The 25,270-nt window shown below is 38.9% G+C and overlaps 5 protein-coding genes across 10 annotated transcripts; 3 read left to right on the forward strand and 2 right to left on the reverse strand.

Moving 5' to 3' along the window:
- Positions 1-1,011: 1,011 nt before the first annotated feature.
- Positions 1,012-3,490, forward strand: LOC119999887. Its single transcript, XM_038847678.1, has 5 exons — positions 1,012-1,160; positions 1,198-2,066; positions 2,165-2,362; positions 2,446-2,537; positions 2,652-3,490. Exons 1-5 carry the CDS (start codon positions 1,103-1,105, stop codon positions 3,358-3,360), a joined length of 1,926 nt encoding a protein of 641 aa, XP_038703606.1. The 5' UTR covers positions 1,012-1,102; the 3' UTR covers positions 3,361-3,490.
- A 248-nt stretch (positions 3,491-3,738) lies between these two features.
- LOC119999888 (pre-mRNA-processing factor 17-like) lies at positions 3,739-9,688 on the reverse strand. 2 transcript variants are annotated; one of them, XM_038847679.1, is made up of 2 exons: positions 7,772-9,686; positions 3,739-4,155 (listed from the first exon to the last, which is right to left on the reverse strand). In XM_038847679.1, the coding sequence occupies exons 1-2, from the start codon at positions 9,523-9,525 to the stop codon at positions 4,149-4,151; spliced, it is 1,761 nt and encodes a 586-aa protein (XP_038703607.1). In that variant the 5' UTR covers positions 9,526-9,686; the 3' UTR covers positions 3,739-4,148. The 2 variants fall into 2 exon arrangements, with proteins under 2 accessions (XP_038703607.1, XP_038703608.1); XM_038847680.1 differs by lacking the exon at positions 3,739-4,155 and having other exon boundaries at positions 7,768-9,688.
- A 127-nt stretch (positions 9,689-9,815) lies between these two features.
- Positions 9,816-13,332, forward strand: LOC119999677 (dual-specificity RNA methyltransferase RlmN). 2 transcript variants are annotated; one of them, XM_038847379.1, is made up of 9 exons: positions 9,816-10,132; positions 10,225-10,304; positions 10,429-10,531; positions 10,729-10,826; positions 10,993-11,123; positions 11,226-11,334; positions 11,616-11,807; positions 11,895-12,031; positions 12,566-13,332. In XM_038847379.1, the coding sequence occupies exons 1-9, from the start codon at positions 9,865-9,867 to the stop codon at positions 12,855-12,857; spliced, it is 1,410 nt and encodes a 469-aa protein (XP_038703307.1). In that variant the 5' UTR covers positions 9,816-9,864; the 3' UTR covers positions 12,858-13,332. The 2 variants fall into 2 exon arrangements, with proteins under 2 accessions (XP_038703307.1, XP_038703308.1); XM_038847380.1 differs by having other exon boundaries at positions 10,228-10,304.
- Positions 13,333-13,749: 417 nt separating this feature from the next.
- LOC120000640 lies at positions 13,750-14,397 on the reverse strand. The gene is made up of 2 exons (XM_038848765.1): positions 14,071-14,397; positions 13,750-13,974 (listed from the first exon to the last, which is right to left on the reverse strand). The coding sequence occupies exons 1-2, from the start codon at positions 14,395-14,397 to the stop codon at positions 13,750-13,752; spliced, it is 552 nt and encodes a 183-aa protein (XP_038704693.1).
- Positions 14,398-16,903: 2,506 nt separating this feature from the next.
- LOC119999893 (RNA-binding protein 25) lies at positions 16,904-23,368 on the forward strand. Of its 4 annotated transcripts, XM_038847694.1 has the most exons (8): positions 17,535-17,573; positions 17,916-17,993; positions 18,874-19,130; positions 19,255-19,407; positions 20,159-20,576; positions 20,787-21,470; positions 21,558-22,144; positions 22,880-23,368. In XM_038847694.1, exons 3-8 carry the CDS (start codon positions 18,906-18,908, stop codon positions 23,129-23,131), a joined length of 2,319 nt encoding a protein of 772 aa, XP_038703622.1. In that variant the 5' UTR covers positions 17,535-17,573; positions 17,916-17,993; positions 18,874-18,905; the 3' UTR covers positions 23,132-23,368. The 4 variants fall into 4 exon arrangements, with proteins under 4 accessions (XP_038703619.1, XP_038703620.1, XP_038703622.1 ...); XM_038847691.1 differs by lacking the exon at positions 17,916-17,993 and having other exon boundaries at positions 16,904-17,573; XM_038847692.1 differs by having other exon boundaries at positions 17,408-17,573; positions 17,916-19,130.
- The last annotated feature ends 1,902 nt before the right edge of the window (positions 23,369-25,270 follow it).

The raw sequence follows: 25,270 nt of genomic DNA on the forward strand, positions 1-25,270 counted from the left end.
ACACACACAGCAATAAACCTAGCTAACCAAACACCGCCCCTAAAGGCAAAAAGATGTTTGGTTTACTAGATTTATATACTACACACACTTGAATCAATCGATGTGGTATTTTTGACCCAAGTTTTCAAGTAAAAGTTCAACCGGTCGGTTGACAAAAAAAAAAAAAAAGAGTATGAAAATTCAAAATAAATTATTAAAAAAATCCATCACGATAAGCATAATATTAACAATCTCAAATAACATTGCAATAACAATCCAAAATAGGTCCATGAAATTTTAAAATCACAATCCAACATAACCATTGTCAAATTAACAAACCAAAGAGAGTAGAAGATGCATATGAGAGCAAAGTACAAAAGATTGAAAGAGGAGACCCGAAGAATGCGCATGAGAATTCTTTATTCAAATCTCTCTTCGCTCATCACTCCCAACTCTTCTCACCAGAGGCGAGACAAATCTGTAGTAGAATCACTGGGGGCTAGGCCCCCGCGATATTTTACAAAAAAAAATATTATACCAGGCCCCCAATGATTTTTAATCAGATCCCCATTGAAAATTATTGTACATTCTATTTCTTAATCTGTTCAGTAAAATTAGGGGGGTTGGTTGCAAATTTAGTATTTATTGACTATTGCGACACATTCTTTTCTTCGGTGGTAAATTAATCAGGCTCCTTTTTGAGTGTTTCTTCTGCTCTGCTTGTCTTTAAATTGTTTTGCTATTTTTATTCGTCTTTACATACTATGTTATTTTAGTCGCCTAATTACTTGCCAAACCTAGAACTTTCTCCAATTTAACGAATTAAGCAATATGTACTTATTCAATTATAAAGGGGCAAGGTTTATGCATAGCTGTTGATCAATGAACAATCTGGTGAGGAATTTTCAGTTATTTTTAATTAGGTAATTCATGAGGACTTTGAGTTTGAATAGAAAATTTTTAAAACTATGTCGTTCTGGATAACATAAAGACTGTTCCTGACCGTTGACTCTTTAAATCACAAAGCGAGTAGAAGTGGCCAATTAGGATTCAAAAATGATTTAATATATGACCGTTGCCAAACGTTCAAAAATTTCTAAATCTTGAAAAAAAAGTTGGCTTTATGTGTGCGTACTTACCGTTGCCCACAAGGGCCCCACTCTTCCCCTTGCCCTTCCCCTTATCGCTCGCTACGTACCCAACAATGGATTCCTTCAATATCTAAACCACTACCACTTCTCTCGGTCGAAAATTTCATTCGTCTTCGCGATTCTGTAAATCTTCAGAGGCTAATGGCGGCGCTGGCACCTGGAATTATATTAAGGCTTCTGAATGGAATGAACACAGGGGTCAAGCCAACCGGGGAGCACCGGAGCTCTCTGTTACAGGTGACGGACATCGTCCCTGCCGATCTGGATGAGAAGAATCTTTTCCCTAAACACGGATTCTTCATAAAGGTGACAGATTCTTCACATTCAATTTATGTCAGTCTTCCCTCAGAGCAAGATGACATTGTTCTTAGTAACAAGATGCAGTTGGGCCAGTTCTTGTATGTTGATAAACTGGAACCAGGATCCCCTGTCCCGATTGTTAAGGGCGTCAAACCACTACCTGGCCGGCACCCATTAATCGGAACTCCAGAACCAATAATGGGTCTCAGAGAGAAAGGGGAGAGATGTGAACATAAGACCTGTTCAAAGGTTTCAAGTCACAGAAGAGGTTCTTGGGGAACAGGACCAACTGGGACAGATCCTTCTTCTCCCATGGTTTTGAAGCCAGTGCCTTTAGATTTCGATCAGTGCACACCAGTGAAGGATCGTTCTAGTGCTAATTCTGTGAAACTTGGGAACAATCCACCAATGTCTCCGATGATAAGAAATAGTAGAATTAACAAGGAGGGAATTGGGAGTGCTGGAGTTAGGTGTTCATTTGGTGGTGGATTGCTTGTTAAGATGGTGGATTCGAAGGGAGAAAGCCCTGCATTGCTGAGGAAAAGCTGTGTTGCATCCTCTACCTCGAAATTCCCACGGTGCAAGAGTGTCTGTGAGAGGGAGCCAAGAGTTCCAATTAGTCCATTCAATTCAGCTGTAGGTACATCTTCCCTCTTTACCAACATAATGCAATATAGTGATCAGAATAATTTTCTTTTCTTGACTGGATATTGAGTTGTTACTGTCTACTGTAGGAAAAGAAAAGTGCAACCCCACCTCCAAGTCTAGGAAAAAAAAGAGTGGCAGCTTCCCTCAATATGAATTCAGATGCACAAGAGTCTGCCAATTCAAGGATGGCTTCAGAGGCACAGTCCCAGTCTGGTAATTCAGCCCCTGCTGTACGTACCAGTCTGCCTATGAATTTGCCTGGAAAGCTTAGTGTATTGGGGAAGGTAAGAAAAATTCGAAACCCACAGTTCCTTCAACCAGATTGATGGAATTATGCAGAGACATTATATAACCGTATATTCAACAGGAAGCTGTCCAGCAGCGAGAAACAGCTCAGAAGATGGCTCTTCAAGCGCTGAGAGATGCTACGGCCACTGAGACAGTGGTTCGATCACTCAAGTATGATAATTCTTCTGCTAACTTACTTTTTCTTTAGTCGAGTTCATCGTTGACCTTGATTGTTTAGCAAGAAATGTCGAATACGAATCATTCATCTGGCTGCAAATCATATAGGTTATTCTCAAACTTGAGCAAATCAGCCAAAACAGAGTCACCTGCAAACTGTTTTGACAAGTTCCTGGAATTTCATCACCAAATTGTGCAAGCTGTGACAGATATGGTGTCCATTCAAGCAGCAACTGAAGTTGCAAATCTGAAAAGTGAGAAAGATAAACCACCAGAAGAAGAGTCACAAATCCTAAACGAAATTACGCACAATTCATATGATCAATGCCGAAACTCAGAGCTAAATTCATCCAAGAGACGATGTGCATTGTACAAATCAATCGCTGCCTTTCCTGAAAGAAAGGAACAGAAGACAAACTCAGAGAAACTACTGAGATCATATGCTAACGCAAAAACTTCATCAGAAAGAAAAACACTATCCACTCCACATGGGAAATTGTCCCTTGAAGCAATTACTGAGAATGATGAGAATAAAAAACCAGCCTTTAGCAGCTTGAGCAATACCATTAAACTGGGCAAGCAGATTCAAACAGAAGCTGGAAATTGGTTCATGGAGTTTCTTGAGAAAGCTTTGGAAGCAGGGATGAAGAAATCGAAAGTTGCAGCGGATGGGGATGCTCGAAAAGTTCCTCAGTCTCTCATACTTAAGGTTATCAATTGGGTGGAGGTAGAACAGTGTGATAGCAGTAAGCGGGCTGTTCATCCTAAGGCAGCACAAATAGCTCGGAAGTTGAGAATCAAAATGAAGAACCCTTGATGATGGGATTGTTGTATCAAAAACAAGTCATATTAACACTAAAATTCAATGGTTCTATTGTTCTGAAATATATTTCATGTGTGCATTATTTGTACCATGTTATTTCCATAATATAACATAATGCATTTTATTTCTGGAGTCATCCTTTCTCACAAGAATATCAAAGTATTCTGCAATTCCAGTCTAAAGAGAGGAAGGGAAACGAGAGTGATCTATTGGTCTCGACACAAAATTGTGAGGCTCTGGATTCTTGTTCCCTGTTTTTCACATTTCACCATGCAACATGGCTATGGGTTTGGCTGCTTCAAATTTTCCACGACACCTCTCAAGTCCTATGTGATCACTAATAGAGAATACGGCAAAGAGGGGGCAATTAGATACAAAACAAAGAAAAGCTAGTTTTTGGTTGCTATTAAGCATAAACTTGATTAAGTTTATTAGATACAAAACAATTACGACGCAGCAAAGGCGACAACAATTATTGGGTATTAGGGGAAAAAACTAACCATTGACAGTGAAACTGCTTAGAACCTCAATACGTTAAGTTCCTTAAAGTCACCTATCTTGAAGCGTCTACAAAATGTGTGATACATGTTTCCTGCATTGGAGCATTGACGACGACTAAGATGAAATAAACTCACAGGAGCTATTGCCGCAATTGCAGTTGCATCTCATACATTTCTGCATTCTGGACCAAGCACACTTTTCAACAATGAAATCCAAGTCATGAGAAACCTCCGGTAACACTGTTTTGTGGGAACCCCTTGCCATATCAAGCTCATCAGCAGCTAGTCCCTGAAAGACGAATGCATATAAATTGAGCTTCCATAATAATGAGGATTTACCAAAGAAATTATAAATCGGATAACCTTGACAGGGTAAAGAAATATGGATGAACTAATAAAAAAAAGGACAATGCTAGAGACCCTCAAAATGTGACCCCCAAAAATCCCCCAAATCTATGTGGCATTAAAATAGTTATGGATTAAAAACACACATATAGGGCCTACTTCACATCCAACACTCCACATTAAATGGGGGTCTTTTGGGGTCACTTTTTGAGGGTCTCAAGCATTATCCTATAAAAACTATCAGTTGTTCTAGTATTCCGTCTTCTTTGACAAACACGAATAGTGAAAGTAAGAACACAATTGACTAATGAAACTACATTCTTTGGGGTGGCCTTATATGGTATATAGGCTTTGCATCTTTCAACATAGTAAAAAGGCTGTATTCAAACCATGGTAGGAAGAAGAGACCTAGAAACAAGAAAATTGTACAACTGTGAAACAAACAAATGTTACAACACAAGTCAACCATGTCCACCAAAGTTACAAGGCCAGAATGAATTAAGTCACATAGCTAAGATGCATGCCCCTGCATGCAAGGGCCCATACGCACGCGCACACACACAAAAGAAAGAGGGAGGCTCTTGATTTTGACCCTCCAATTTTCATTATAGATGTATAAACAGTTCCATTATTATGATAAATCTACATATTGATTATTAGTAATTCAGGTTTGTTTATCATTGGTGGAAAAGAACACTAAATTGCCCAACAGAAAGCAATTCAGTGGCTTCCAGAACTCTTTTTTTTGGATAAAGCAAAATTTTCATTGAGTTAATACTTAATAAAGACCATTTAGAGGGCCAAGGGGAATTGTCCAGTAGGTGCTTAAAAGGAGACATACGATAATAAAGAGTATAAAGCAACAAGGGTACACCGAAATACGTAAAGCCTAAATCATAACCAAGGCTACATCCAAGCCACGAGGTCGATTACTAGATCAACTCCCTTTTTGGCGTTTTAAAAGCTATTCCATGGCTATAGGTTCAAAATATAGACCCACCTTTACAAAGGTAAAAAAACTTGCTCATGAATTTGGAGACAACTATGAAACTTAGAAGGGAATTTTTCAAGCAATTTGTATAAAATGAAAGAAGACAAATAAAATAAAACAACTACATATTTGATGTCTAAGAAGATTAGAATATAGCTCCGTGCACAACAAAAAACTTATGAAAACCGACATTTCATTTTTCTTTGCAGAAAACATCATCACCATCATCATCCGAGCCCCAAATTAATTGGGGTCCGGCAGTCGGCTACATGAGTCTATGGGAGAAATTATTGTGAACCTGCTACGTGGATTCTCTTCCACCATTCATTCCTATTTCCTATTTAAGGTCATACTCTCAACAACTACTATTACGTACATATTCTTTCTTACTACTTCCAATCATGACAAAAGAAAATCACTCCTATTACGTACATATTCTTTCCTATTTTAGTCAGATTTCATTGGTACTCCTAACACCACAGCTAATTCTCCTTATATGTTCTGTTTACTTAAAGATTCAAAATTCTAAATGTTACGATGATTCCACTGGTGCCTCAACATTCCTTACTCAGTCCTCCCTCTCCCTACTAAGCCAAACCCCAAGAGGCCTCCAGTCCTATGCCTTTCCCTCAATGTTTGACAAACATTGCGGAAGATGGGTAACCAAATAAAAAATAATTCTAGTTAGCCAAAGCTGAAATAATTGATACAACTTCTCTAGTTATTTCAAGAACTCAAGACACTTTGTAGGATAGCATGACCAAAATGCATTATTATGCATACATAATCACATATCATCAAGAACTCCACAAATTATCCACATAATAAGTTAATAACGCGGCACTTTGTAACTATATAGAAAATAAAACTACCTCAACATCGCTACAAGATATCTCAATTTCTCATAATTTAACCTCATTCGGTCCACATAACAAAGAGATAAAAGGGTGGTGCCCCCAATAATTCACTACTGTATAAGCTTCCCAACTTAAGTAAAGTTGGAAAATCAAGTAATCAACATGGTGATAGGGATTTTTTTTGGTAACAAGGAGTGGTAAATATCTCTTGAAATTATTCAAAGAAACCATGCATAAAAATATGAGTACCATAAAAGGATATGTACAGGAGGAAAGGAAAATTGAGGGCAAAGTCTAGATAAGTATTCACCGACAAGAAGTAATTTTTACTGTTTGAAGGTTGGTTCTGATGCTACCGTTACAACCATTTCTCAGGCCACTCCTACTACTACAAAAATAAGTGCAATAAAAGAAGATGCAGAGGAATGGAGGATCCATTAACCTGTGGGCAATGGATAACTATCTATGGTAAAAACTAGCAGAAAATGGCAAGAAACAGAAGACCCGTGCCCAATGATAAACAATATTCACAGTCAACAAATAATCTTATACTACACCATATGGTTTAATCCATCCGAATGCGAACACCATGAGATTCCAAATTGCTTACATGCTTATATTAATTATCACTTCAGTTATTATTCAAAGAACAGTGCTAGAATGAAGAGTTGGAGACATAAGAAACAGCAGACAAATGAGCAATAAACAATGAAGGTGGACGGTGTCGGGAACAGGCAAGATGTACACAAACCTTACCCTCATATAATATGTTGAGAGCTGGTTTCCAGGAATTGAACCTAACCATACCAAAAAGGGAAACAAAAAAGATGCACAAATTTTTTTTTACTACCGACACCTTCTAAAAAATCTCAACACTAGAGCAGCAAGATATAGCTTACTCCATCAACTAAATTGGGACCTAGTCCAGCCACGGAATGTTCTGGCTCCAAAACTAAGTAGGTTTCTATATAAGCAATTCACAACTCACAAAACGAAAAAAAATTGCTAAAATTTAGAAAATAACTTCCCAGCCTTTTTATTTCTCCAACATAAACTTGGATTCCTACGTGTTTCATTCTTAAATATATTATGCAAATTGTATGAAAGATACTTGAAACTGCTATTGACAAATAAGATACTTTTTTTAAGTGGGAAAAGAAGCACATTATTGAGAAATCATTGCTACCAACTCTCCTCTTATCGCCCCACTAGTGTCAGATATTTTTTCATAATTTTGAGCAGCAAAAAGATTTTTCCTTGTAACCCAAGAATTTCACCCAAAAAAAACTTTCAATTTAAGTCCAATAACAACATAGCTTTTCCAAATAGACAGAACATTAGGGCATGGATACATTTTAAAAATTATTTTCTTCCACATAAAGCAGAAAAGAGTCAACTCCAAAGGCTTGTAACCACATCATTCGATCTAACAACATATTAGCTTTAAGTAGCACCCAACTAATATTTGACACTGTCTAAAAGGCCAAACCAGATACCTAAAATCCAGATAAATTTTCAATGACTTCACAAAAGAGTCATTCTGTACATTTATATAAATTCATTGAGCATTTTGAGCAAGTCTGTAAAGTGTAAACTAAGGCATTTGGTATATCAGCACTGAATTCAGATGCCAATATAAGAGCAGCATTCATAAATAAGTGATCAGAGAAAAATAAAACATGTTTTCTTTAATGGTATGAAAGATTACTCACCAGTACTTAATCAAGCCATCCCAGCCACATGTTGCCACTCTACTCTGCTCCAGTGGATGCCACTCACATCCAATGCATACCCCTTCATGACATTTTACAGTTCTGAAAACCTTACAACTCTTCCAATCCCAAAACCAGCATTTACCCTCCCCATCTCCTGACATAACAAAACGTCCATCAGGTGAGAAGTTGACTTGGCAAGCATATCCAGCCACAATATGCCCAGCAAATCTCTTCTTCTTATTCAGCTGAAATCTTTCCCTGGTGCTATAGATAAGAATTTGATTGTCCAAGCTCTGTGCTGCAAGCCAATTTGTATTGGGATGAAGAGAAATTGCCGGCATAGAGTGCATGTGAGGCTCGCTAATATACTTTATAACCACAGGAATCCCATACTCCCACACTCGAAGAGACTTGTCGTCACTAGAAGTAACAAATCTTCTATTATTGTCCACAAATGTAATAGTATTCACGGCCCCCAAATGTTGATCATATTCCTGAGTAATCTGCCCGCTGTTGATATCCCACTGCACAATCTTCTTATCACTCATACCAGCCAACAGAATATTCTGCTTATCCTCATCAGGATTTAGTTTAACAACATATGGGATTTTTCCAGTCGAAAAAGTAGATATCACCTGCCCTGTTTCTGTATCCCAGTACTTAATATTCTTATCATACCCAGCAGTCAAGAACTTAGTCCCATCATTGCAAAACGAAATATCACGAACTCCCTTTGAATGCCCCATGTAAGTCCTCATACACTTACCTGAATTGTACACATCCCAAATTTTCACCTTGGTATCCAACCCAGCAGAGAGAATTAAATGTCCATACTTGGGGAAGAACCTAATAGCAGAAACTCCCTTTGTATGCCCGCTCCAAGTGTGCACCAACCTCTTAGGTATATAACAATGATCGTTGGTGGCTTTCTTATCCTTAGGGGGCGCAATCCATGACCTTCCTTGATAATCCCTTAATTCCTTGCCATGGAAAGTGCTCTTATCAGCAACGACCTCTCCTTTGTCACCGCCCTGTCCTTTCTCTTCCTTCTTCTTGGCATACTCCTCAGCATACTTCTTCTGCTCTTCCGTTAACTCCACTTGCACACCTTCCTTCTTGCCTGCCCATGGACTCTTCTTGTTTTTGAGTAACCACGCATCGGTTGCGGGATTCTCAACCTCTGTAGCGTCAACATCTCCATTATCACCCTCATCTTCGTCCTCTTCCTTCTTCTCCAACTTCCGACGCTTAAGCTCCTGTTGTGGGATGTTATAGACAGAAATACCGTTGTTTTGGTTCAAGGCCTCCAAATCGCCGACAAAATTGTTTCCAGCAGAAGCGGAGGGATCAGCAGCGTAGGCATACTTGTGGAAGGTGTTGTACTGCTCGTCGAAGACAAAAGAATCAATGGCGGCGTCCTCTACAAAGCCAAGCTTGTGGTTGCGCATACCCTGGGCAATGCCGTCCTTCGCATAAGGATGGGCAGGACCATATATAGGAGCCCAAAGCTGGTCGTAGGTAGGGTTGAAGGCGACAGTGTGATGAACCGGGTCTATTGGCTTAGAATGCGTCTGGTGAGCCTGCGCCACACTAAGGGCGAGCATCGTGTCATCCACCTTGGGGGCTGAGGACTTTGCTAGAAGTAGGCGCGGCGGGGAGGAGTCTGGTGATGAATTAGGGTTTTCATCATTTTGCTCTGCCTTCTCGCCGTCAGGTTGGTCTTCCTGTTTGTACGCTTGAATAAGATCCATCAGTGGTATCGACAAAGAGAGGGAGCGAAATTGGCCCTCTCCGTGGAGAAATCTCTAAGTCTGAGACTAGCCGGTTGACGGAAAACCTACGATGACCCGAGTTTCGTGGTGATGGAACTCCTCTGCAACTGCAAAATCAAGACTCAAGAGTGCAGGACGTGCCCTAGAAGAAATAGTTTTATAATTGCAAATTACATCTTCACCCCTTACCGGGCTTTTTTTAATAAAGCAAACGTAAAAAAACGACGTCGTTTAAATGGCTTTTTGCTTTTCAATGAAAAGGGATTGAGTTGTCTCAGTAAAGGCGCAGTCGGTTTGACTCGCGACGGAAAATCGGAAATGGAGATTGGATGTCTGTGGACGGGGAGGTTGTGGCTGGGAGCCAACTCCATGCTCTCGATTAAACCTTCGAATTCAATGGCAATGATTTCTATGTCACTTCAACGTCAACGTAATCATACATTCTGCTTCCCTCCTCTAAAGACGTCACAGCTGCCTAGTGTCTCTTCCTTCATCTACCCTCACCGTCGTTGGGTCTCTAACACCTCCGCTTCGTATTCTCCAGCTCCTCTTCTCTCCATTGACGACAGCAACTGCTCTGACTTCGGTATGTGCATAGTATATTATGTTTTATGCAAGGGTGTGGAAGATGTGCCAATTTGAGGCTGACTTGCTGTTCTTTTTTGGGGGATGATATAGAAGAGGTAGAATTGCAAAAACAAGGATCACCCAGTGACTTCAAGGTGCTACTCAAAGGAATGACATATGTTGAACTTGAAGTATGCATTTCAACTGTTCTTTATTAATAGCTGAGTTTGATTTTGCTTTGTTTCGATTTTTCTGTTTGGCTGAAAGTTGTGAATTTTGTAGTTAATTGAGTAATTGGTGGTTATGCCATTGCAGGAATGGGTTAAGTCTAAGGGATTTAGACCTGGACAAGCTATGATGCTATGGAAGCGCCTCTATGGGAACCAAGTTTGGACGAGTTGTGTCCATGAATTAGAAGGTTCATCTCTCTCCGTTGTTTACTATATTCCTGTAAATACAAAACATTTCACTTTTATCATATGTTTATAGAGAAAGAAAAATTATACTATGTATATTCAAGGTTGATCTCTCTTAAGTGAACTGTGCAATTGTGTCTTCATTGTGCCTCTTCTTTTTATGGTAGTTAATTATATTTTTCTATGGATATTTTTTCAGGTCTGAACAAAGATTTTAAGAAAATGTTGAGTGAAACTGCTGAGCTGAAGGTGTTATCTCTAAAAACTATTTTAACAGCATCTGATGGAACTAGGAAGGTAACAAAATTCTTTTGCCTGCTGCTTTCATTTTCCCTATGTTACGTCACTGGCTGGCTATGTTTGGTACATAATAAAATCTTGTTGCGTGCATATTTTCTGACATTATGACTCGTATTACTTTAAGAATTCTCTCACTGATCTTGAAACTCACAAAAGGTTGCAGATTTTATTCACATTAGAAGATGGCCTGGTAATTGAAACAGTTGTCATACCTTGTGATAGAGGCCGGAATACAGTTTGCATTTCAAGTCAGGTGGGATGTGCCATGAATTGTCAGTTTTGCTACACTGGCAGGCAAGCTCTACTTTTATTGTCAAAACTGTGCATTCTAATTTCTTGTAGAATTTAGATGCCCAATTAAGCAGGGTCTTCATTTTGGATCATTTCATTTTCCAGGATGGGACTGAGGAGAAATCTGACCACGGCTGAGATAGTTGAACAAGCTGTATATGCACGATCTCTATTAGCAAGTGAAGTTGGCTCCATAACAAATGTTGTATTTATGGTAGGGCTTTTTTCTCAACATATCTGTCCAGTAAAGTTACCCTACTGGTGAGCCAGTATGACAAAATCGTGTGGTTTTACCTTGTAACATGATTGCGGTCTCCCACCAATAAAACTTAGTTATGATAGTTAAAGTTTTTTATCGTTGAGGACCAATGAAAAAGTACTCTTATATTTCTGCTGAAGATGGATTTATTAGCTTATCTTTTGGTTTAAGTATGAAATAAATATCAAGAAATGCATTCTTTGCTTCCTAACTTTTCATGCAAATTAATTCTTAAGGGAATGGGAGAGCCACTGCACAATGTTGATAATGTAATAAAAGCTGCCGAGATTTTGGTGCATGACCAGGGACTTCACTTCAGCCCTCGCAAGGTTACCATTTCTACCAGTGGACTTGTCCCCCAGCTGAAACGTTTTCTCCGTGAATCCAGTTGTGCTTTAGCTGTTAGTTTGAATGCTACAACTGATGAGGTACCCTGGTTTTATCCTTATTTTGATTGTCTGGATGTGCATCCCACCCAAAAGATTGATCATACTCTTATGAAAACAAATATGCAGGTAAGGAACTGGATAATGCCGATCAACCGTAAGTATAAACTAGGCTTGCTTCTCAAAACCCTTCGTGAGGAACTTTGCTCAAAGCACAACTACAAAGTTCTATTTGAGTATGTGATGCTTGCAGGAGTTAATGACAGGTTAATTATAACCCTTCTTTGTATACTGCTGCTTTGAAGCATATTGTATGCATGACTTTGCGTCAATTTTGGTTTACTTGTCGCCCCATTTATTGCAGGGAGACTTAGATTTTCTCAGGCAGATGACTTGAAAGTTGAAAATCTAGGTCTACTGTCTACAGCTGTGTTAGTGTTCAGGAAGTTTATTTGCAGAATTGAGAGAATAATTACAATCTTGGAAAGATTCTGTTTAGACTCTGGCGACATAGGCAACCTAACTGTCAACTCTTGAGCCAAATTCCTTAACATACTGTTGACTGGTTTTTTCTGGTCGTTGGCATTTTAAACACATTTTCTTTTAAGATATTGGCTGTGACTGTATCAGTTATGCATCATGAAGTGCTAGCAAATTATGTCTGTTTGCTAGAGTTTAATTTTTTTTTTCACTGTTATTACTAAATTTATACTAAACCATAGTTTGACTTAGTGGACCGCATCAATTTATATTATTAAAATATAATTCTTATCTGTTTCAATTTTTGTTTATACTTATAGCCTTGAGGATGCGAAGAGGCTTATTGATCTTGTTCAGGGAATTCCATGTAAGATCAATCTCATCTCGTTCAATCCGCATTGTGGATCCCAATTTAGACCAACAAGTGACGAGAAGATGATTGAATTTCGAAATATTTTGGCTGAGGCTGGATGTGTTGTTTTGTTGCGACCCAGTAGAGGTGACGATCAGATGGCAGCCTGTGGTCAACTTGGCAAACCTGGTCCTGTCCAGGCTCCCCTATTTCGTGTTCCAGAGAAATTCCAAATGGCTGTAAATGCATCACCGCGATAGCTTAAATAATGCAGCAGACTTGTCTAAGATGATATGGAAGCCGTCTATTGTGAATTTGATGATTGGGACCTGTAAGCATTGGTGATATCTTCTTATAATATTGCTATGAGATTCAATGTAACTGGTATAGTTCAGAGAGTCTCCCTGAAGGAAGTGTGAATATCATGACCACAACCAATCTAGGGAACTGTGTATGAGACGCCTATGCATCGTTTTGCAGTTGCATTCTGTAGCAATCTTCTTGTCTAGGCCTTTACTTGAGGTCAATTTACTTCACTGTCATCATAGCATGGCACGCCAGAGGCCTAGGAGTGTCGTCTGCTGGAGCTGGTTTTGGAGCTTGTCTTGTGACAATCTAGGTTTTAGATCTTATGGCCTTAACTTTTCATTGTTCTCTTTTTTTTCATTAGACGTATAATTTAAGGATTTTGAAAATTTTATATTGCAAGCTTATAGTTGAGTGTGATTATTATCATTGAGAATTTTTTTTTTTTTGGCTATAAGAGATTATAAGAGTAGTCAATTCTTGCCTTATGTATAATGGAGCTTGTGGACAAGATACGTTTACCATAGGCAAGGATTTCACTAGTGAGACCATAAGCCCACTTTGGTTGACCTAGCTTGGCCCACTACCTCCATTTCAAAGAAAATTTTAATCACACCCGAAATTTTATTATATACACCCGTTGTTAAAAATCTTCTCGAAAATTTTAAATTTTTATAAAGGTACCAAAAGTACACAAAACCTCATGCATTTGAGAAATGAACCCCTAAGCATAAACACATGGCAAAAAAAGGGGGATGGGGCTGCCTATAATATGTTTTTAGGAGTACAAAACAGAGCACAACCTGCTAAATATGATAAAATTACAGCAAAATACAACACAGCTGATCAATCAATGATCTCAACAGTAGCCATGCTCATCTTCCCTGTAGCCATGATGCTCCTGAACTTGTCTATCATTGCAATATATTGGGTACGCCAATATCTAGCCCTTCTATGACTATACTTAAGCCACATCTTCGAAATTGACGGTAATGGTGAATCAGCAACTAGCTCAACTCTTACAAAATGAGACCCATTGATATACCCGATTGTGAGGATGTCTTTGTTGGCCTCAAATGGTGGTGGATCCCATAATGGAAAAAATATTCAAACATTGTGTATGTCTAAAATGTGAACAATTACAATATTATAGCAATATGAAATAACATTGCCCATGTTGGATATGGTCATCCAATGCATCACATCTGCATAAGTATTCACACAATCCACACTAGGAATAAGCTCTTCAGTGGATGTCAAGAGAGATAAAACCTTATTGTATTCAGCGTGATTGTTCTTCAATTCTTCTAAAAGATCAAGACGTACCTTCTTCCAACCATCATCACCTAAACCAAGATAATTGGCAATAACTGTGTATCCACAATGTCCATCTCCTGGCACATCAATAATCTGTCTAATGTGTGGACGCAAAAATTCTGGGAACCTAGTTACCCAATTAGCAGTATTTGGCTTTCTAGTGCAATGGAGCTTCATCTTCATAGTGTTTGACCCAACTGATACATGAGACTGTTGTGTGTCTGGAACATCTTCAAAAGTTTTTTTTAAGGATGTTCAAAGGTAGAAGGTTCACTCTTTGTATCTTTAGAGTCTGCTAACTGTGGCTTCTTAGCACGTTGTTTCCTTTCCCTCACGTCTACCTTTTTTGTTGGCTCTAATGCATTTGAGATCATTGGTTTGTCAAGAGTTTGTAATTGTTTCTTCATTTCAAGCTTCTGAGGAATGAATCTCTTGTAAATTTCCTCAATTTCTGTGTCTATTGTCACCTCTTGCCCTGCATCTTTCACATGCGAATTTAAATTTAATTTCTTCCATAAGTGGTGCACGTTAGTCATTGGTATGCTCCTACCCTCTAGTTGATATGCCCCAATCATGTGTGCACAAGGCAAGCCAAGAGTGTATAAATTCTTGTGACTACAACCAGTTAGATCCACTCCCATTTTCTGAGCTACAATTACTTCAGTTTCTATCTTCACCAATGCAGCAATTGATACAACCCCAACCAAGTTCCTATACAAATTATTTCTAAATAGCAGTGGTACTCTAGTCAAACTATCTTCAAAAGATGCAGTGATGTCAAGTAACTAACCCTCTAAAAATAAATGAAAGGTTTCAAGAGATGTAACAAAACCATGCACATAGTTCGTCAAATGTCGCTTTAACTTTGTGTGACTGCCTTCAACACGATTGGTAGTAGTGTTTCCCATATGCAATTATTGATTAATCCATGCTCAAACAAATAACTCTTCATAATTCCCCAACCAGGACTCCATCACATATGTCAATGTAGCTTGTCAGTCTTTAAATTTCTGAATCAACAGGTTAATATTGTTGTCATGAGCCTCCATCTTAGGTGAGTGCATGACAGTAGCCCATTGTGACATAAACTCATCAAAATCAACTTTCCTCTTAAATAAACCTATACACTTACTAAGTACATTTTTCTCAATATGAAGACGACGCAACAACCTCTTTGCAAGGGGGAATACATGCTCCACAACATTAAGCAAAGCAAGCTCACGGTCCATGACAAACAATCCTAAAAGTTGTTTAGTATCGAACAACTCCTTAAGACAATTCAGTGCTCATTCATAATTGTCCTCCTTTTCTGAATGCATATAATAAAATGCCAAAGCAAAAGTCTTATCTGTAGAGGTCACCCCAACTATCTCAAGCAACGACGGTTAATACTTATTCGTCTTATAGGTACAATCAATCAAGCATATACACATACGAAAAGGCCCTAGCCAACTGAATAGAAGGAGAGCACGCCCAAAATAAATCCTGCACAACATTCGTCGTGGGCTCCCTGCGATGCTTCATGACATAACCAAGTTCTGTCAACATGTTAAACAGTTGTTGCATATGTGTCCTGCCACACATCTCTTTGATCTTCATAGTATTTATGCCATTGTAAATTGTCCTGATAGTTGACGCATTTGTAGAGTCATTCAATTTAATATGATAAAGGATTTATCTGGTCCTAACTCTAGTCTTGCCAAGTCTTTCAACAATAATCTTCTCTTCCTCATAGTTCATGGTTGTGTTGGCCATTCTGGACATGCAGTGCCCATTTCTTTGTTGTCGTGTCAACCATTTGCGCTTTCAACCTAAATCGACAATCACATTTCTTTGTTGAAGACTTCCTTCTCTTTACAACCCGCTTGCCCTTTCCATTGTCCTTACAACCATAAGAACTCACCATTGTAATGTGTCAATCACCCAAGTATCAACAACTTCCTAAAGGTGAAAGAAAGTCATTTCCGTCCTCCACGGCGTCCTAGCCTTCTTGTGGTGAAGGAGGAACGACAATTTGTTTTCTTCTTTGAATACATTGTATAAGTTTGGCAATGTGTTTGCACCGCACCTCACAGCACCACAGTTTTTTGTGACACGCCAAACGCTTTTTGTCAACAGAACTCACCTCACAACACCACAATTTTTTACCTCACAGCACCTCACCTCACCTCACAGCACTCTCAAACAGCTTAATATATGTTGAATTGTCCCACATAATCAAATTATGTCAATTATTTTATTTTAGATTAATGTACAATGTAAATGTTAAGTAATTTTATATTAATATTATTAATTATCTAATATAACCGTAATTTAGATAAGCCAAACGCACCTCACAACACCCCACCACACCGCACCACAGTTTTAAAAATGATGCGCCAAACAACTTTTATGCATTCCAACTCACCTCACAACACCACAGTGTTATAACTCACAGCACCGCACATCACTTCATAACAATTGACAACACTCTCAAACAACACCGTTGTGTTTGGGGTGTTGGGAGCTTTAGCCCCTAAAAATAGATATCGTCAACAAAAATCGCGATATGCATAATAAATTTTTGGGTGACTAAAATTTTCCCCATTACAAGTGGCGGTCTGGCCCAACTCCAAGGCCCATCAGGACACAGCTCCATACAAGATTACGTCCCCCCAGCCTCACGGACACGCATAAGTTGGACGATTGTTCTGTAATCTAAACTAAATGCAGAAGATCCCGGCCATGCTTCTGACAGCACTAAAGCGGACCAAGCTCTCACCTTTGTTCTAGGGCACAAAGTAGCAGAACACAAAAACCCAGTTGAAATCGAACACGCTCTGCAGGATTCGCAGTCCCCTCTCTCTCTGTTATTTCCATGGCTGACGCCTCAGCCCCTCCAGCAACAGAAAGCCCCAGTTCCCAACCATCGCAATCCGACAGCCCAGCGTCGCAATCTTCACGAACTGATTCCGCGTCCGCATCCGTCGCGCCAGCTCCGCCGCAACAGCAGTCCTCAACACCCGTAGCGCCAATCCCTAACCCGAATCCAAGTCCGGTTCTATTGCCCCCACCGCCCCCTCCAATGGCATCTTATGGGCCACCACCGATCTCTGGTGCAACCGTCACCATCCCTCCTGGTGTTCCGTCTTTCCGTCCGGTTCCGCAGTTCTCGTCTATTCGGAATTACCAAAACCCTGGCGTGCCACCGCCTGGTGTGAGTTCCGCGCCATCGATGGTGACTGGCTCGGTGCCAGCGCCCATGATGCCATATCAAGTTCCTCCCGGCCAGGCTATGAATCCGGCAATGAGACCTTATGCTCCAATACCGAATGGTTATGTGGCTACTCCGCAAGGGACCATGACTCCTGCCGGTGGGTTATTCTTTCTTTTATGTTATATGTATATCTCTATCTCTAATTTCACGTCGTTCAAATTCTTCTATATGTATATATCTCTCTAATTTTCACAATGTAAATTTATCATGACGTTTATTTATAAGATTTGGATGTATGTTTGTAACTAGATGTTCAATCTAGGTGATAGTTCTATTTATACGCACTGATTAGATATTATTCGTTTGTAAAGAATTAGGTCACTATAAATTAGGTTAATGTTTTGATGTAATAGTGAGGACGAGTTTGTTAAAGGGGAGTTGGGAAACATTTAGAAAATTTGGAATAGGAGCATCGATGACATGATGTTTTCTCCTACAGTGTCTTGATTGAATACCAAGGGGGAGGTTGGAAGGCTACATATTGCTTAAGAGATCCACTTCTACAACTCCTTTTTTGGTATGCAAATATTCACCTGGTTCTTCTTGATTACCCTTAGAATAAAGCTAGTTTTGATGAATGCTTTTATTTTATGCACTTATACCAGCCCTGTAACTTTCACTTTAACTTTCAAGTTAAAGGATACGACACAATTCAGTGTTATTGCTAAATTATGTCTGGGTTCATTTTAGTAGGCTACTTTGTGGTAGTTATAAGGCCTCTTTCCCTTTTCACGGGTCTATGATTTACAAGCAGCAGATCATCTTACAACCTGAGTGCTCATCCTTATGTTGTAAGGTATTGCTATCCTTTCAGTTAGTCTATCTATTTTTATTCCTCCTATCTGCTTTTTTTTTTTTTTCTTTGTTTTATTTTTGCTCCACATTGGTTTGCTAACAATTGAGATAAGTTAAAGTGACAATATCTAGTAGTTCAGTTTTGTATACTTAAGATGGCAAGACTCAATCCGGGGGAAAGAACTCCCTTAACCTTAGTTGGAAGCTAAACCAAATCTAAGCTTGTAGGCTCGTAGAGAAGCAATTTTGCAGACACTTTTGAGCATGAGATACTTGAAGTCTCATGCAACATGATCTCAAAATTATTTTTTGCAATTGGTGGATGGAATAGTTTGATGATGAAATGGGTGATGAGGTAAGCCAGCTTTACATGTCCATGTTTATGAATTCGATGCTTTATTCCTAATGTTTCCTTCAGGTTGTCTGATCAGCTGGCGATAGTTGCCATGCCTGTTGATGCCATCTCTAATATGATTTTATGTGTGGTAACAACATTTTATTAATTTCTTGTATTGTCTATCAGAGGAAAAATAATTTTTGACTACTTAATTTGTAGCCATGCACTGACATATCTGCATAGATGCTTGTTTTTTTGTGTGCAGGACTTGCTCGATATCCTTCTCCGTACCCAGCTATGGTTCGGCCTTCATTTCCTCTACAACCACTTGGAGCTGTTGGCATGCTTCCAGGAGTGGCACGTCCCCATGTTCCAGGTATCCCTGGGGTTCGACCAATTATCACACCTATTGTGAGGCCAGTTGTTCCTTCTGTTACACCAGCAGAGAAACCTCAGACTACGGTATACGTTGGCAAGATAGCACCAACAGTGGATAATGATTTTATGCTCTCTCTCCTTCGGGTAGGTTGGCAATGATTTTCGATTCTATCTGTTCATACTTCATAATTTTACACATACCAATGGGCCCAGTAGGATCCATTATCGAAGGATTTTTAGTAATTTCTCATTTTTGTATGGTGTGTAGTTATGTGGACCTGTTAAGAGCTGGAAACGAGCACCAGATCCTACAGATGGGACTCCTAGAGGATTTGGATTCTGTGAATTTGAGTCAGCTGATGGGGTTCTACGTGCATTAAGACTGCTTAGTAAATTTAATATTGATGGACAGGAGCTGGTGGTACGTATGCATATCAAATTTTACCCAAACAAATCTTGTTGCGATTTTTTCTTTTGGTTTTGCAGCATTGGTTGATTGAATTGAATGAAATTTGATTAGCTTCAAATTTGGATACCTTTCGCAAGTGTTCTCACTTATCTCTGATTTTCAAGAACATGCTGACAAAAAAGGAGGGGTGATACTCTTTTTCATAAAATATAAAATATGTGTCTATTGAAATCTCCATTGATAAATACAAGGGTTTTGTTGAAATTTAATTGAACGTACGAGCTGAAAACATGGAACTAGATGGTGATTTTTAGAGAAGCGGAATTGACTGGCATAAGTTGGTGGTTAAACGTGCTTCCACATAAAAAGGGGTTGTAACCTAGAGGTCACACGTTAAATTCTTGGAAACTTCTTCTCCATATATTATGTGAGGGTAATGTCTGTATACATCTTGCTTGTCCCTGACCCTGCCTATTGCGGGAGTCTTGTGTACAGGGTAACGAGTGGTGTTCACCTTTTTTACGGCGTGGCTCAATGGTAGATTTTCAAAGGTGCAACCTAGAGGTCACAATTTCAATTCTTGGAAAAGCCTCTTCACATACGATGTGGGGTAACGTCTGCATACATCATGTCATTCCCCAACCCGCCCACTGCGGGAGCCTTGTGCGCGGGAGTTTGTTTAGCATTTACCATTGAATGCTTATTATCCATTCGAATTTGTATAGACTTTTACTTGGACTTCTGTTTAATGAAAAAAAAACAGTTAAATGTTAATCAAGGAACGAGAGAATATCTCAAGCGATATGTGGAAAAGAAAACTGAAAATGCGAAGAAACTAAAGGAAGGTCAAGCTGCCGAGGATGGGAAAGAAGTGGATAGTGCTTCAGGTGTTGAGAAGAATGAAGTTCTTAAATCCTCTGTTGAAGACTTGGAGGAGGAGAATGATGCGGAGAGTAAAGGTAATAATAATGTTTCCAACTTTGCGATTGTAACTGATGAAGACAGGGAAGGTGATCAAGATGCCCTAGAGAAGCTTACAAACATGATAGAAGAGAGATTAAAGACCAAACCGCTGCCTCCACCTCCTGCACAAATACCTGCTGATGGTTCTGGCGATGCAAACCCAGAATTGCTGTCTAAATTGAGGGAGGGAGACACTGATGTTTATGTAACTAGAAATGGTAAGTTTCAAAGTAATTGGATCTACGTTTATGCTTTTTTATATGGTGAAAGTAAGCTGCTACCAACAGCGAAAATTATTGATTACTTTATTTTATTTGATTTGGACATTGACAAACATTTGTGATTGTTACTTGTAGCAGGCTTAAAAAGTTTGATTGTGAAGTGCTGATGTTTTGAATCTGATATAATTGCTTTCTCAAATTTTGCAGATGCAGTCGATGATAGAAATGATGATGAGACAACTAGCGACAACAAAGCAACAAGTGAGCATGATAGGCCTGAAACAAGCTCACCTGAAAGGAGTAGAAGATATGACAGAAGAAACCGAGATAGGGATAGAGATAGAGACGTAAAACGAGACAAGGAACGAGAAATTGAGAGATACGAAAGAGATGCAGAGCGAGAACGAGTAAGGAAAGAGAGGGAACAAAGAAGAAAGATAGAGGAGGCTGAGCGTGAGTATGTGGAGCGTCTTAAAGACTGGGAGTATAGAGAGCGAGAACGAGAGAAGCAGCGACAGAGTGAGAAGGAGAAAGAGAAAGACAGGGAACGTAAACGCAAGAAGGAGATTTTGTATGATGAAGAAGATGAGGATGATGATTCAAGGAAAAGGTGGCGAAGGAGTGCGCTGGAGGATAAGAGGAGGAGGAGACAGCGGGAAAAAGAAGATGACTTGGCTGACAGGCTAAAAGAAGAGGAAGAAATTGCCGAGTCCGAGAAGAGGGCAGAAGAAGAACAGCAGCAGCAACTACAGAGAGATGCATTAAAACTTTTGTCCGGATGTGTTATTAATGAAATTGAGAAAAAAATAATGGTTGAAGAAACCAGTTCTGGAGGCGAAAATAAAGCAATTGAGCAGGATTACCAGGATGGAGGTAATCTACAGCTTCCAGGTAAATATTTAAGTCTTATTTTATATGTTGTACCACCATTACAAAATATACAACGTTTTTCATTTTTTTAATGGTATTACATGGCAGGTGACGGAGCCTTACAGAATGGTACTAGTGATGATTCTGCCACGGTGTCGAATGCGGAATCAGAAATTCGGCAGAGTGGCAATGCCCCTGCAAGAAAGTTGGGATTTGGTTTGGTTGGGTCTGGAAAACGAACTGCTGTTCCCTCTGTGTTCCATGAGGAAGATGATGATGCTGCCCACAAGGATAAAAAGATGAGGCCCCTGGTTCCCATTGATTATTCAACTGATGAACTGCAGGCTGTCCAACCTAGTGTTTCTGGAGCACAACCTGTAAATCTGGCTGCGGCGGCAGAATTTGCAAAGCACATTTCACATGTTGCTTCCAAAGAAGAGAAGCCTGATGCAGAAAAAGAAAGAAGCAGACGTTCTCGTGATCGTTCAGGTCAGAGGGATAGAGACAGGAATGATGAGGATAGTAGTCGCACCAGAGATGAGGACAAAGGGAAGACTTATGACCGAGAGAGGCACCGAGAGGCGAAGACACCGGATACTAAGAAGCTCTTGGATGCAAAACAACTGATTGATATGATCCCAAAGACCAAGGAGGAATTATTCTCTTATGAAATAAATTGGGCTGTGTATGACAAGGTAAGTAATTCTTCTGATACTTCAGTATATTAACAACTTTGATTTGAGATGTAGTGCATGTGCTTTCCTTTTAAGGGGTTAAAATAAAAAGAATTGCAGATGAATATTCTGGTGAATGTCATGGCTTTACTCGTTTCATTTATTTATTTGTGTGCCATACACCAAACACCTACTAATGCTCAAGTGTATTAACTACTATGAGTTTTGCTGGTTAGCTTTTAGTTTCATACACCAAACACCTCATGCATCTGGTTTAGCAGTTGGTTTTTATGATCTTTTTGAAGTATTTTTTTAGCAGTAGGTTTTTTTTTGTATTTATAATGTATTTCCCTGGTTTTTTAATTTATTATATCCTTCTCCTAGCATATGAATTTCTTACGGGGTATGGGGGCTGAACCGCCCTCATCTCACAAGCAGCAGTCCAGCTACCTAGTTAAATGAGCTTATAATGCATGATATGCATGTGATTCACGTGTTTAATTAATTGGCTTAAAGTTTTGAAAATGATGGTAGTCTCGTGACATTTATTTGTGCTGCAAGCTCTTGAGGTAGAGCTGAAACTGTGATGGAGTTGGTACTTAAAATAACATTTATAAAGGTATTTATTTTACTATTATAACGGCTACTTACAATTTGATTTTGTTTTCAGAAAATGTAGGAAAATTACCAAACTCTTTTTTGGGTTAAGGTTATATAAGCTTTTGCTTATGCTTGTTTTGTTGTGCACCTTGATAGCATGAATTGCACGAGAGGATGAGACCATGGATATCCAAGAAAATTACAGAGTTCTTGGGAGAGGAAGAAACCACCCTCGTAGATTACATTGTATCGAGTACTCAAGAACATGTGAAGGCATCCCAAATGCTGGAGCTGCTTCAGTCTATATTAGATGAAGAAGCTGAAATGTTTGTCCTGAAGATGTGGAGGATGCTCATTTTTGAAATTAAGAAGGTGGAGACAGGTCTTTCTGCGAAGTCAAGAAGGTAGCGGAACTCTACCTTATTCTCGTCCTGCACACAAAATGATGCATAACCATTGATTTTCAAGGGCCTAGTTTCTGGTTAGACAATAGACTGTATGGAGCTCATTTTTTGCTGCCTTTCACTTGCCATAAGCATCTTCCGCTGGTTCTTGTATCAAAAGCTGCTAATAGTTTGTTGGATCTTTGTATTCATTTGTCAAAACAAAGTAATAATTGTAGTTTAATTCATGTGCTCGAGTCTCTTATCTATGAGTATATATTTGCATCATCTCAACTACAACTGATATCAATCAATTTTACATGCTAAAAACAAAGATATATGAGAGCATAATGGTTGAGAATAATAACATATTTTTTACTCAGGGACGGAGAACTCCTTCATTTAACTATCCCTTCTACAATCTAAGCTCCTCTATCCATTTTAAGTACCTCGTCTACAATCCAAGTAAGGTAAGTTACTCCTCCTTAACCCTCTTTGCTTAACTCTTTAAAACATCAATCTTTGCAGGCTAACTCTCTTAAACGTCGATAAATAAAATAGAGTTATTGTATTCATATTGGTGGCGAATATGAGTCACCTCATAAGAGTGAGGGCTTAAGCAAGAAAAAATTAATTTCGAACATATTGGGATTCCAATTACAAAACTTTTGTAAAAAACCAATTGAACACCACCACCTTTGCTACTCTTACCTCTCATTGTCACCACCTTGCCCAAAGAGTCCACCTCCACCAAACTCTACCACCCTTTCCAAACCCTTCACCCCGTACCACCACTAATTTCACCACATTTGCCTATCCATCGCGACAAATAGAAAAGTTGTAAATTAAAATCGCAGGCATTACCAGAATGATACATATTTTCCCTATAGAACTATATAATCAGCTATTTTGTTGAAAGAGAAAAAAGATGCTTAAAGAAAAGTCATACGTACTATTAAATCAAATACAAAAGAACACCAGAACAAAAAAAAGAAAAATTTGCACAAACTATGCTATTAGTTTCTTCATAACAGAATAAAAAACATAAAAACCAAGACATACTACTCAAAAGGAGTATTAGGACTGGTTTTTTTTCCAATACCAAAGCAGAGAATCATGTACAAAGAAACATCAAACAATCTCAAAAGGAGCCCACAGAGAAATTATGACACATCATGTACTCCTTAAGAAATAATAATCGTCTCGTGGATTTATGGTAAACTAAATAAGCATTTTAAATCAGCTTCACAGAGTTGAGGATTGCAAACCTGAAATCAAGAACAAAGACAGACTTCACACTACTCAATTCTTAATAGAAAATGTTAAAAGAGAAATAAAGAGGAACGAGTAGAAGTTATAAAATATCCATCCTTTTTTTTTAATGCAACATCATATCTAGTTTAAGAAACAGAAATTGCAATACCAGTATACCACTCAATAATTTCCATTGATAACATAAGAGCAATAACAATATCAAGCACGGAATATTACTCATTGCAATACCAGTCACTAATTTTGAAGATGCTCATTCCAAACTTGCGACCTCTCAGTTGTCCGTATATCCTGTGTACTCAGACAAATGTCTGCTCTCTCCTGGTAAAGAAATATATGCAAAGGCAAAGAGAGATCTTAATCCAAGGTGTTTTAACTTACGTAGACCAAAACAATCATAAAAAGAAATAAGAAACGAGAACAACTCCGGAAAGAAATTTCAGTCCTACAAGGCTGGTGAAAAAAAAATCACAGGGTCAAACAAAAGAGAGAGAAAAAGGAAAACTTGAATGGTCCTCAATGCTATGAGCTTGGTATGTCAGTTAGCTTGATTACCAGCTTCAATAGTCTAAGCCTGAGTAATGAATTAGACAACTTGAATGGTTAGAATGGTTATCCAGGTAACACCATGTTCAACTCTAGATAAACAAAAAAAGGTTCAGGATAATTAGGCTTCCATTAAATTTTCTGGTTTGGAATTTCCAGAAACACAATCTGTGAAACACTGTAACAAGCACGTAGTAACAAAATTATGAAGCTTAATGCATGTGAAAGTTAGAAGTTGTCTATAGGACAATGACATGATATGCGCATGAATTGATTCCCAGTAAGACCTAGAGAGAAGAGTAACAGCACTTTCATAGGCAAATTTGATTCTAGTTGTTCAAAAAAT

Source organism: Tripterygium wilfordii, chromosome 6 (assembly GCF_013401445.1).
Source record: "Tripterygium wilfordii isolate XIE 37 chromosome 6, ASM1340144v1, whole genome shotgun sequence".
Lineage (NCBI taxonomy): Eukaryota > Viridiplantae > Streptophyta > Magnoliopsida > Celastrales > Celastraceae > Tripterygium > Tripterygium wilfordii.